The following is a 12,125-nucleotide window of genomic DNA, read 5'->3' as shown; positions in this document are numbered from 1 at the left end:
ACCTGCACACACCTGGTACATGCAGTGGGTGCCTTCCCCAGCCCCGGGACTCCAGGGTTGGACTCCAGCATCTGCCTCCATCCTAGCACTGCCTACGATGACATGGGGCCGCGTTCACTCCCAGCCCCAGGGTGGAGGACAGTGTGTGGGTGCTTACAAGCCTCAGGGCGACCATCCCTCAGACCCCCTGAAACTTACCTCCAGTCCTGGACCATCACCCCTCGCCTTGGGTCTGTGGGAGGGGCGCAGGGACACACGCAGCACCGGGGCTGTGCCAACAGCCCCGGGAGGTGTCCTGTGGGTCACACACACAGGGATGTGTTCAGGTCATAGATATCATACACAGAGCTGGTCATGGCGAGGATGCAGCTGTGGCTTCTATGGGCAGCCAGGGAGGCCGGGGGGCAGTGGGGCTTCGCTGCGGGGAGCGGGAGACAGGGCCAGACTTTGGTTGGAGATGATGCAGCCGGGGGCTCAGGCCGGAGACCCCGTGGTGTGGCAGGGTGCAGCAGCCCCATGCCCACCCTCGGCAGCTGCCCCGCTCTGCAGCGGGTGGCAGGAGGGAGCCGGGGAGGGGGGCTGGCACCACAGCGGGGGGTGGCAGCCGGTGGGGTGGCTGTGGCCCTCACCCCGCGGCACAGGGTGGACACGATGTGAGATGGGACTGCCTGTGCAGCCCCTCCGGCACGCCTGTCCCTGTGCCTGGCGCGGAGGTCACAAGTTGGAAGACAGCCTGGACTTGGCTGGGTCCGTGTCGGGCGTGCTGGCCGCTGAATCCTTGCGGGCCACCGCTGAGTCCTGCGGCAGGGTGGGGGGCAGGGTGAGCCCCGGGCCCGTGGGTGCCGGGTGGGCTGGAGCCCCCCGCGAGGGCGCTTGGCCCCGCAGCCCGGCTGGGGGCCCAGGGCCCGGCGAGGCAGTGGCCGGACCCCCACTGATGGAGGTGCAGGACTCGCGGGCAGAGGCCGGAGGGCTCTGGGTGCTGCCGGCCACCAGCCCGTGGGGCAGGGAAGGCTGCGAGGCCGAGAGGGGCCGCGAATCCTGGCTGAGGCTGCTGGTGTGCAGCGCCTGTGTGCTCTTGTGGGCAGCCAGGCGCTGGGGCGAGCCGGGCACTGGCTGCTGGCTGAGGGACAGCTGGGAGCCCAGTGGCCCTGGGGCACCTCCATAGGCGAACGTCCGGCTGGCCAGAGGGCTTTGGGTCGGCGGGCTGGCCGCGGCCGCAGCAAAGGCGCTGGTGGAGGCGGGCAGGGCCGTGGGCTGTGCCGGGTCCTGCGAGGGCGAGGGGTTGGTGTGGGGCGTTGGGGGCTGCGGCTGCGGTGGGGGGCTCTGCTGCAGCAGGACAGGGGAGATGGCGAATGGGCTGGGCACGGCCTGGGCATACTGCAAACGGCGCATCATGCGGGGCGAGCCCAGCGCCATGGAGCCCACCAGCGGGCTGGCCATCTGCGGGCAGAAGCTCATGGCGACGGCTTGCTGGAGGGTGGCGATGGCAGAGGTGACCTGGGGCTGGACGGGGCTGTACATAGCTGTGTGCTGCTGCAGCTCCGCCTGCTGCACCATCTCCCGGTCGTATTTGACGATCTCCTGGATGATCTCGTTCTCCTGATTGTTGAAGACACCTGAGTTGAGGTCGTGCTGCACTTTGTGGAGCAGGATCGAGTTCTTCTTCCCTGCAGGGAGGGGGCCGGGAGAGGGAGCACCATGAGACCCCACACTGGGACTACACTGGGTTCCCTCCACTGGGACACCCCTCTCCCCCTCCGGACCCCACCATGCCCTACCAATGCGGTCAAGGCGGTCAATGGCCACGGTCTCAAAGGCCCGTCTCATCATGGGGTATTCCTCCAGCACCTCGTTGAAGTTGTCCACTGAGAGCGAGTAGAGGCGGCAGTAGGTGTCTGCACGGACGCTGGCCGTGCGACGGCCACGGGTCAGCAGGCAGATCTCTGCATGGAAAACGCCAGGGTCAAGGTCAGAACACTGCCAGCGGGAACAAAACGGGCCCAAGCCAGGAGGAAGGGGTGAGAACCACCACATGGTAGGTGCCCCAGGTCAGGGCCGGTGCCCCAGTGCCTCTCATAGACCCCCCAGAGGGTACCCAGGCTCATTCCTGCAAATGCTCACCTCCAAAGTAGGAGCCATCAGAGAGTTTCATCTCCTTGTTGCCCTTGGTGAGGATGCTGACCACCCCATGCTGGATGAAGTACATCTTCTTGCCGATGGTGCCCTCACGGATAATGTAGTCACCCGGCTGGAACACTTCAAACTTCAGCTTGGTGAGCATCGCCGTGACAAAGTTGGGGTCTGCGTTGGCGAACAGCGGCATCGAGGCCACCAGCTTGCGGCAGTTGAAGTTGACAATTTCCTGTGGGGAAGCAGGTGAGCACAGGAGGCAGGGACATACTTCTGCAGGGACATGCTCCCCACCCCCAGCAGGCTCACGGACACCCTGCCACACAGGTCTTGCACGGACACATACTTGGAGCTGCAGAGCTGCAGCAGGAGGTGTTCGACCCCATGCACGTGCACAGCAGGAGACAGTGGGAGCCACACCACTCCCTGGCCCATGGCAGGGAGCAGGGGGTCCCTCTCTTTGGGGGAGCAATCCCCCACATCCAGCTCTCCAGCCCTCACCTCACGCAGGGGCTCATTGAGCTCCCCCAGGATGCTGTCCTCATCAAACATCTTGCCCTGGTAGCGATGCTCGTAGTAGTCATGAATCTTCTGGCGGAAGTCGGCGGGCAGCTTGTGGAAGGACATGTACTGCTCCACTTGCTTGTACTGTGGGGAGAGGTGGTGTTAGCTGGGACCTCCACCCACATTCCTGCTCCATGGGGCCAGTCTCGCTCCATTTCCCCATTCCTGCTCCCAACTAGGAACGCTCACCCCACCTGGCTGAATCTCCAGGAGGGGACACAGCAGCTGGGCTCAGGACAGAAGCCATGGGCCCTGTTCGGCCCAGTCCTACCTTCTCCTGGTACTGGCGCCGGGAGGAGTCCAGTGACTGGATGAGGGCAGTGGCGTGGCCGATGAACATGGCGTAGCAGGTGGCCCCCACAATCATGCTCAGCATGGTCAGCCAGATGTCCGTCATGCTCTCGGGAGCCTGCTTCCCATAGCCGATGCAGAGCATGTGGCTCATGGACTTGAAGAGGGCGAAGGAGTACAGCTCACTCCAGGAGTCATTCTGCAGTGACAGGGACAGCGGCTCAGCCTGTGCTGGCACTCAGCTGGGCATGTGTCTCTGTGTATGCCCATGTGTGTCTGTGTGTGTGTCTGTGTGTGTCTCTGTGTGTCTGTGTGTATCCGTGTCTCTGTGTGTGTCCATGTGTGTGTCTGTGTGTCCATGTGTGTGTCTGTGTGTCTGTGTGTCTCTGTATGTCTCTGTGTGTGTCTCTGTGTGTGTCTTGTGTGTGTCTGTGTGTCCTTGTGTGTTTCTGTGTGTCTGTGTGTGTGTGAGCAGTGCCCAAAGGTACAGCACCCTGGCCCACACCAGGCCACAGCCCTGGTTCTCTGCCTGCATCTCTCAGCAGCCCTCAGCAACAGGCATTTGTTGAAAACCAAATTTTCAAACTTTCCAAACTCTTCAAACTTCCCTGGAGAAGCAATCAGGGAAGGAGAAGGCAGGGGAAGAAGAGGAGGAAGCCAGGTGGGAGGGAATGGAGCAGAGATGGAAACTTGACGGAAGAGGACGAGACAGACAGAGGGAGAAGAGCCATTTGCAGGAGGCTGTGGGGTTGAGAGGGAGCAATTAGAAACAGGGTACATTACTTATTAATAGCAGCTTTGTGGCTAATGAGCAGGAGAAGGTGGCAGGGGACAGGACCAAGAGCCCCATATCAGCATATTCCTCCTGCCCGTATCGATCTGCTGCTCCAGGTCCTGTGAGACCTCACCAGACCAACGTCAGCACCCGTCATCGGGTGCTTCGCACACTGTGGGGTGCCCTGTGAACCACGGGGCACTGCAGCCCTGGTCAGGGGAGGGGAATGCATCTCCTGGGCTTGGTGCATGGCAGTCAGGTGACATGGGGATGGGTGGGGGCTCAGGAGATCAGGCAGGATCGTATTAGGGGACGGATGGGACTCACCACCATCCCATTGATGGACACCCAGCAGTTCTGGGGGAAATCCTGCAGCATGGGCACCAGGAACTGGAGGCAGCCATCCCAGTGGCAGAGCAGCAGCATCATGCCAATGAGGTTGATGATCCTCATCACTGCACTGGCCAGGTCGTAGGTCATGTGGAAGATCTGAGCGGGTGGGATGGCAGCAGGTGAGTGTGGGAACCCTCCCCCACTGCCCAGCCCCACTCAGGGCCCTGACCAGCATGGCCTTGGCTGGAAGCAGCTCCCATGGCTGGCCCAGCTCCAGCCCTGAGGCTGCTGTGCTCCACCTGCCTATTTATAGGAGGCAGATGCCGCTCTGCAGCCGCCCAGGAAGAGGTAATGGCCGTGAGCTTTGGTGAGCATCAGCCAACACCAGCGGGTGCTCAGGGAGAGACAAATAGGGCACTGAGGAGGCAGTGGGGCAGCCCTCAGGGCACTCAGTGCAGGGTCCGGGCCAGAGTCACGCAGCAAAGCCACACACGCCACCTCCAGACTCTAAGGCGTGTCCCCTCACAGCCCACATGGCCCAGAGTGCATCTGCCTCCTGCACTGGGGACCCCAAGAGCCAGGGGTCCTATCACCCTCCCTGGCACTCCCCAAGCTCCTGGAGGGGCAGGGAGCCAGAGGGGAGCAAGGCAAGGAACACTGAGCTGAGCAGGGCAACAGGGTCCTGCTGCTGGCAGAGCAGGGGATGGTGTGCCAGCTTGTGCCAGCCACCAATGGTGGGTGACGTACCTTGGCCCAGGGATGCCCCAAACCCTCCAGGAAGGGTCACAGCCACCCACTGGCCCCACACACACAGCCCTGCAGCTCCCCTCCACCCTGTCAGTTCTTCAGGCAGCCCCCAGCCCTACCACACTTGCAGGGGCCCCTCCAGCTTCCACTCCCTCCAGCCATCCAGGTGCTGCCGGTAGGTCCCACAGCAGGTCCTCACCTCCTCCCACTGGTGGATGTATCGGATGAGCCGGGAGAGGCGGAGGAGCCGCAGGAGGCTGAGGATCTTGGTGAAGCGGACGATGCGGAGGGCACGGGCTGTCTTGTAGACCTCCGAGTCTATGCCCTTCTCCACAATGAGGAAAACGTAGTCCACGGGGATGGAGGAGACAAAGTCCACCACAAACCAGGTCTTGAGGTACTTCTTCTTGATCCTTTCAGGGTCCAGGATGATTTCTGTGTTGTCCTCAATGACGATCCCTGTCCGGAAGTTCAGCACCAGGTCCATCAGGAAGAAGGTGTCGGAGACCACATTGAACACGATCCAAGGCGCTGTGGTCTCCTCCTTGAAGAAGGTGATGCCCACAGGAATGATGATCAGGTTGCCCACCATGAAGAGCAGCATTGTGAAGTCCCAGTAGAATCTGGGGAGTAAGAAGATGAGAGGGGGAGGGTGTCACCAGTGCCCCACAGCTGCTTCCCATGCCAAGGGGACCTGGCCACAGTGCCTTGCCCTCCAGGACCCATTTCTACTGAGGTGCTCTCACTGTGATGCCACCTCAGCCACGGGAACCTCCCTCTCCCCAGAGATTACATCTTGCTCCCCCCTCTCCGGACTGCTCCCAGGGTGATCTCACAGCCAGCATAGCCCTGACTGAGGTAGCAGGGTAAAGAGGGGGTTGTACGATGAGGCTGGAGGCTCCCGCTGGGCTGGTCTGTCAGAGGCAGCAGGTCCTGGGGGAGGGGAGAATGATGACGCCAAACACTGGAGGGGGACACCCTCCGGCCGAGCTGCGCTGGGGAAACCCTTGGGCTGAGGACCCTCCAGACATCACTCTAGGTCGCAGGTGAAGGCAGGATGGGAGATTGGTGGGAGCAGTCCCCCCTTTCCTGCTCCCAGAGGAGGGATCCAGGGACAGTGGTCAGTCCCCAGGGACAGTGGTCAGTCCCCAGGGACAGCCAGGACCACCCTACTTGACACCCCCCAGGCCAGGTTGGGGTCCCGGTTTGGGGGGTGCCGTGGTGGGGGTGCCCGTCAGTCCCTGCAGCGTGGCTGCGATGGAAGATGCCGCCGTGGCTCTGGTGCTGCGGAGCACGTACGGCTGCAGCTGGAGGCGGCAGTGCCCGCAGCCCCGGACAGACGCGGGGGCGATGGGGGGGTGGGCGGCCGCCTCTGCCCCTGGCCCTGCCTGGACTCGCGGCTCTTCCGCCCCCTCCTGCCTCACCCCATTCTCCTTCCCTTTCTCCTCTTCCCCGTCTCCTGGGCCACCCACGACCTTTCTGAGCATCTGCAAGGTCACAGCAGCTCTTTCGTGGCAGGATGGTGTGGGGGCCACCTCAGCCCTCCCTGCTCTGGCTGGGGGGCCAGAGAGGTGGGGATGCTCCTCAGTGCACGTGCAGGGGCACTCAGGACCCTTGTCCACACAGGTATGCTCAGCCCACCCTGGGCAGGGGGCCTTGAGAGCTGTGGGATCGTGGGCAGGGGATGCCATGGCCGTGCTGTGCACACAGTGCCCTGGGGTGGGGGGATGAGGGGCAGACACTCCCACACACAGAGAGGGGTGACGGGCCGGGTCCCCCCGATGCGCAGACTAGCGCAGGACCAGAAGGAGCCGAGCATCCCAGCTCCTGACCTTTCTCCAATGACACCTTCCCCATGTGAGGTGTTGCTGTGGCAACCGTGAGTGATGTCACTGCTGCAAAACGATGACTTCACACCAGGGCGGTCCCCAGGGCACCCTCGGCACAGGAACTGCGCCCCCCTGGCACCCCTACACCGAGCTGGCACCAAACAGGCAGCAGGGCCACGGCCACGGTGGGCCCAGTCAGACCCCCAGGCTCCCACGTACAGCACAACCTGCCAGAGATGCCAGAGTCAGCAGAGTCACTGTGGGGCTGGATCTGTCCCCAAACCCCACTCAGCTCAGACTGACCCTGCTGTGCTGCGCAGGTCCCACGGGGGCATTAGCCACGCAAAGCTGCGAAGAACAAAGATTAAATAACCTCGCCAGCTGGGCAAAACTCTCCTCTGGCTCCAATTCCTTTGCAATCTGGCTGAGCCAGGGCAGAATTCAGCCTGCGGAGAAAGATAAATTGCTCCTGATTCCCCCATCGCACACAACTGACCCTGTGCAATAGCCCTGGGGACCAGGGTGCGATGCCAATGCTTTCTTCCTTGGAGGGTTCATGTGCATGGAAAAAAAGATCCAATCCAGGCTACTAAAAATATCTAAAAACAAATTAATCAGGATCCTTGACATTCCTCCCTTGCTTCTGACCCAATTGTATGACAGTGATGATGACAGGAGGTGCCCAAAGCCCCTACGAGCGGGGGCTGCCGCCTTTCCGCTCTGTCACCCGCCCAATGCCTGGCACAGTGGTGTTGCTCTGAGGTCCTGGGCAAGATACACACAAGGAGCCAAAGCCATACAGCCACGGTATGCCAGGGTGGTCACTGCTTAACTCCACTGGCAGCCCACAGAGCTCCAGAGGCTGCTGGGATGATCCAGCCACACCCCTCTATGCTGATCCCGTGGCCAGCCATTGAGTTGCATGTGCTCCAGCCTGCCCAGCAGTATGGAGCTCCCTGAGACCCCCCTCTGCAGGAGGATCCCCTGAGGTCTGAGCCCTTCGGCCCTCATGAAGCTCAGCTGCAAACAACCATGCTGCCTGGTGGGCAGGAGCAGCACAGGATCAGTGCAGGATCAATCAGCAAAGGATTGGCACTTTGCAAACTCACACTCAATACTCATAGCCTAAAAACAAGGTTGCTATGAGAAGTGGGTTACAAAGCCAGTGGCATAAGTTTGCCCGAGCTAAGTGAGCAGTGTTGTCCAACACATCATCCACACCCCCAGATCCCAGGAGAGTCAGCTGTGACTCTCTCCCTTGAAAAAGCCTTTTACCCTGGGGATTCCTGGGGAGGGGGATAAAACTGCTCAAGGACTCAAACCTTTACAACCCCTCCAGCCAGTCCCAGCCTTTCCTCCCCAGTGACTGAGCGATGATTTTCAGCACTCCCAGGTCCAACTGCCCCACACTGATGCTGCAGAAGGAGGGGCCCAGCTCCCCAGCAGCCTGTCCAGAGGGAATGGGAGCACTGGGACCAGTGGCAGTGCTGGCACATCCATCAGGAGCAACAGCAGCTGGCAAGCCCGGTCCCTCTGCTCAGTAGCCCACACAGTGGCACCATGCAGGTAGAGGCAAAGCCCCTGAAACCATTCAACCCTGGATGAGGAAGGCTCTGGCCAAGCAGCACCAGTGACGTGCTCTGGAAGCATCTTTGCCCCTGATTCAGTTGTGGGACCAGCTCTTGCAACAGAAATCCACCAGCAGCGAGAACCCCCTGCTCAGCCCCAACCCCAGTCCCAGCCCAGTGTCATGGAAGGCTGTGGGTGCCAGGTTGGCACTGGGGGACACCAGTGTAGCCCCCGGACAGCCACTCAGCAATAAGAGGGTGGTGGGCACTGCCACCATCCCCGAATCACCGGTTGTGCACAGCTCCCACAGCTTCCAGAGCAACTCCTCGGGGTTGGTGCAGAAACCACAACAGAAGCGATGAAGGAGTTGGCACTGGCTGGGCTGTTCCTCCCAAAACAGAGACCAGAATTGGCAAAGCCACCGACGACCACTGCTCAGCACCCAAAAGGAAGTGGCCCTGCTCCAGCACACACTTACAAGGTCTCTTTTATCAGATTTGTAGCTCAGGATCTCACCAGCCGCCCTGGCTGCTTCCTCATCATTCAATATTTATGTAAATAGCAACCTCCGTTCCTGGAGCAAATCTGTCCTGAACTGTGGGTAAACAATGGCAGTGCCATTGCCGTGAGAAGTCAGGATCACTAAATGACAATGATTACGAAATGATGTCACAGATGCAGATGGGTAATGGGTTTTGCAGGGCAAACATGATCAGGTCACTCTCCATTATCATTATTGGATAAATGCTTTTTGATTATTTTAAGGCAGAACAACGTGGGACGGATGGACACATCCCCAGCATGCACAGGCAGACCGGGTTCCTCACGCCCAGGCTCAGCCCCACGTGGGCTGATCCTGTTCCTGAGCATGGTTGTGGAGCTGGAGGATGCCGTGGCTCTGCCTGCAGCTCCTCCCCGCTGGGCAGGGAACTCTCCTACGCCACTTCCAGTATCAAAACACGGGCAGCCGCTCTGCCCCAATGGGTTTCAAGTCTTGATAGCGGCTTCAGAAGGATGGAGCCCGTGCTGAGCAGGACAGCCAGGGTGACTCTCCAAGGTCACCCTGGCACCCGCCTGCTCACTGCAAGTACCAGCTGAGGGAGCAATGCTGCTGCACCCTGGAGAAGCCTCTGAGGCCTCGAGCCCACTGCAGGTTCAGTGCTCAGCTCTCAGGAGCATCGTGGACTCTGCCGCCGGCGCCCTGGCTCTGCCAGGTCAGAGGAGCGGGGCAGGCTTTGGCGTGGTGCAGGCATGGGGGCACTCTGCTCCCAGCCCCCTCAACAGCCCACAGCTGCTGAGGATGAGGAGGAGCATGGGCAGTGCAGAGGGGCCAAGTCCCCCTGGATCCACCTGGCACCACCACCTCTGTTCTGTCACACCGGAGCCAGCGGAGCTCCCTCCACCGCAGGGCCAGCAGTGACTGGGCAGTGCAGCCACTGCTCAACCCAGCGCTTCAGCAGAACTCCATGCCCAGGCAGTGAGGCAAGGAGGGGGCTCCACTGGGTAGCCCCAGTATGGAAGGGTGCAGGACCCTGTGCAAGAAGGCAGCCCCAAGGGGAGGCCAGGGGCCTCCAACTGCTCCTCTGGAATATGCCAGATCAGCCCATGGCAGCGGATGAAGGCGGGAGCAGGAGATGCAAGTGCTGGTCCCTGCCCTGAGCCCATGGCCACCTCCACCTGCCTAAGGGAGCCCTGTGCTGTGGAGACTCATTAGTGTCAGCAGTGAACAGAATTTGAGGTCTAGCTGAGGGACATCCCCCACCCAGGCACCCAGTGAACCCTCCCCTGAGCCTCCCTGAACCATGCACCAGCAGAGTCAAAATGACTCAGAGCTGAGCCCCTCAGCCCCATCAGCCTCCGGAATAAGGCTCCCCCAGCCCCTTTGAGGTCACTAGACCAGAGAGCCCCAGTGCTGGCTCACCAGCAATACCAGTGGGGTCTGAGCTCCCCTCCATCCCTGCAAGGTGCGATGCTGCCTACCCCAGACAGTGCAGCCAGCCATTCCTCCCTCCTGGCAGCTTTCACACAACTCAGGAATCATTTGCCACTCCAGAGCTCCCCAGGGCTTGTGGGCCAGGAAGGAGATGGAGCTGAACAGCTTTTTTCCTGGGTTTGTCATTCCTCGCCTGGAAGACACACAGGTTGGATCGTGGGGACTCAAGTTCTACCAGAAGTGGGAAGAATCTCCCTCAAACTGGCTGAACCCCAGAGACAGGCCTTTATGGGGGAGGGGAGCCATCACAACGTTCTGCCTGGCAGCGGCACAGCACATCCCCCCCGGCCAGCACTGGCACTTCCCCGGGGAGGGGGATCCCGAACCTCAGGGTGCTCCAGAGGCAGAGCCAGGGCCCGGTGGGGCTCAGGGGGGCCGAGCCGGGCCGAGCCTGCCAAGGCTCCAGGAAGGACGAGGGGACGCCCTTGCCCGGGCACTGAGAGTGCTCCCGACATCCCCGGGGCGGCGGCTGCTGCGCTGGGGAGAGGGATGCCCAGTTCGGCTGCGCTCGAAAGGGGGATGCCTGGCTCGGCCCCTCCCGCGCCCGGCGGCGGCTCAAGGTGCCCTCGGCCCGGCCGCACCGACGGCCCCGCTCCCCAGCCCGGCCCGATGCCCGGCCCCGCGGGATGCTAGATGCGGGATGCGGTCGAGCCCCGCGGGTACCGCCGTACCTGAAGTCGCTGTAGGGATGGATGATCCAGGCCCCCGCCGACTTGACGCGCTCCTGCTCCCGCTCCACCGCCTTCTGCGAGCCAAACATCCGCAGCGAGAACTTGTTGACGCCGGGCTGGAGCATCGCCCCGAACTGCCGCTGCATGAAGCTGGCCTGGCTCCCGCGGGCCTCCTCTCCCGCATCTTCGCCCGCGCCCTCCTCGGCTGCTTTGGCCCCGCCGGGGGACGCGCCGCCGCCGCCACAGGAGAAGGAGACCTTGGGCTCGCGAGGCGGCTCCGGGCCGGGGCTGCGCGGCGGTTCCCCGCGACGGCACTCGCCGTTCGGGGACCCCTTCCCGCCGCGGCCCCGCGCCCGTCCAGTCGCCGCCGCCCCGCCGCGCTTAGCCGCATCGGCCGCCTCCTCCTCGGCCGCCACCTCCCCGCCCGCCGCGCCGCGGCCCGCCCGCATCCTGCCGCCGCTGCCGCCGCCGAGGCCACCGGCGGCACAGTGGCGCCCGCCGCCGCGGCGGGGGCGGGCCGGGGCGGGCCGGGGGCGGGCGATGGGGCCGGGCTGGGGGCCGGGCGGCTCCGCAGCTCCCCCCGCCGGCATAGCCTTTGCCGGCCGAACCGGCTACCGGGACGCGTCGTCCATCTTCTGCCCCGACAGCCCCGGACCCCGGCAGCGCAGTCCCCGCTGCGGGGCCGGGCGCTTCCCCCGCAGGGTTCTGCAGCCGCCGGCCAAACCGCCTCGCCGGGAAGGGAGCGCTGCCCAACCCCGGGGCAGGGATGGACACCACCTCCGCACTAGGCACGGGGGCTTTGCCCTCCCACAGCCCCAGGTGCCCACCGCTCCAGCGCTGAGCACCCCTGAACCGACGGGCAGGAGGCACCCCCAAGGATGGAGGCCGAGGGATGGAGACCCCGGACCGACACCCCGGGACAGGGCCAGCAGCCGCAGCTGGACCCCACCGTGGCGGACACCCGCATGCGAGGCCCATGCCCTGGGCGCAGGGAACAGGGCGTACGGACCGGCACCTCCTGCCCTCTGCTCTGGAAACGTGCTTGTCCCGGTGCGGCTCCCCCAGGATGCGAGGCGTCGAGGCACGCCGGAGCGAGGAGCTCGGGTGAGCCCCGGGCACCCCCGAGCAGCCGGACACGGCACCGGGGCCGCCTCGCCCTGGGGCCGCGGCTCTGGGCGAGACCCGTCGGGTCGCGGAGCCGCTGGGGCAGCGAGGCCGCTGCG

General features: G+C 63.1%; 2 protein-coding genes across 2 annotated transcripts in view; one reads left to right on the top strand and one right to left on the bottom strand.

Moving 5' to 3' along the window:
- POLRMT (RNA polymerase mitochondrial) overlaps positions 1–8,441 on the top strand; it is a 23,419-nt gene extending 14,978 nt beyond the window's left edge. Inside the window, exon 22 of the mRNA XM_027900982.1 lies at positions 8,427–8,441. The gene's annotated coding sequence lies outside the window, so the exon portion shown is untranslated. The remainder of the gene's footprint in view (positions 1–8,426) is intronic.
- Positions 715–11,388, bottom strand: HCN2 (hyperpolarization activated cyclic nucleotide gated potassium and sodium channel 2). The gene is made up of 8 exons (XM_027900992.1): positions 10,903–11,388; positions 5,040–5,463; positions 4,088–4,249; positions 2,966–3,184; positions 2,632–2,778; positions 2,122–2,362; positions 1,779–1,943; positions 715–1,667 (listed from the first exon to the last, which is right to left on the bottom strand). The coding sequence occupies exons 1-8, from the start codon at positions 11,349–11,351 to the stop codon at positions 715–717; spliced, it is 2,760 nt and encodes a 919-aa protein (XP_027756793.1). The 5' UTR covers positions 11,352–11,388.
- Positions 11,389–12,125: the final 737 nt, after the last annotated feature.

The sequence above is a fragment of the Empidonax traillii genome, unplaced genomic scaffold (assembly GCF_003031625.1).
Source record: "Empidonax traillii isolate 1590-97213 ecotype Southwest subspecies unplaced genomic scaffold, ASM303162v1 scaffold761:size885847, whole genome shotgun sequence".
In the NCBI taxonomy this organism is placed as follows: domain Eukaryota; kingdom Metazoa; phylum Chordata; class Aves; order Passeriformes; family Tyrannidae; genus Empidonax; species Empidonax traillii.
This window is presented reverse-complemented; position numbering and strand designations above follow the sequence as displayed.

Coding starts and splice junctions, on each gene's coding strand:
- HCN2 (XM_027900992.1), bottom strand. CDS start 11,351: ATGCGGGCGGGCCGCGGCGCGGCGGGCGGGGAGGTGGCGGCCGAGGAG. Junction 4,250..5,039: donor ACATCCACCAGTGGGAGGAG/GTGAGGACCTGC, acceptor CCACCCGCTCAG/ATCTTCCACATGACCTACGA. Junction 1,944..2,121: donor TGATGGCTCCTACTTTGGAG/GTGAGCATTTGC, acceptor TTTTCCATGCAG/AGATCTGCCTGCTGACCCGT.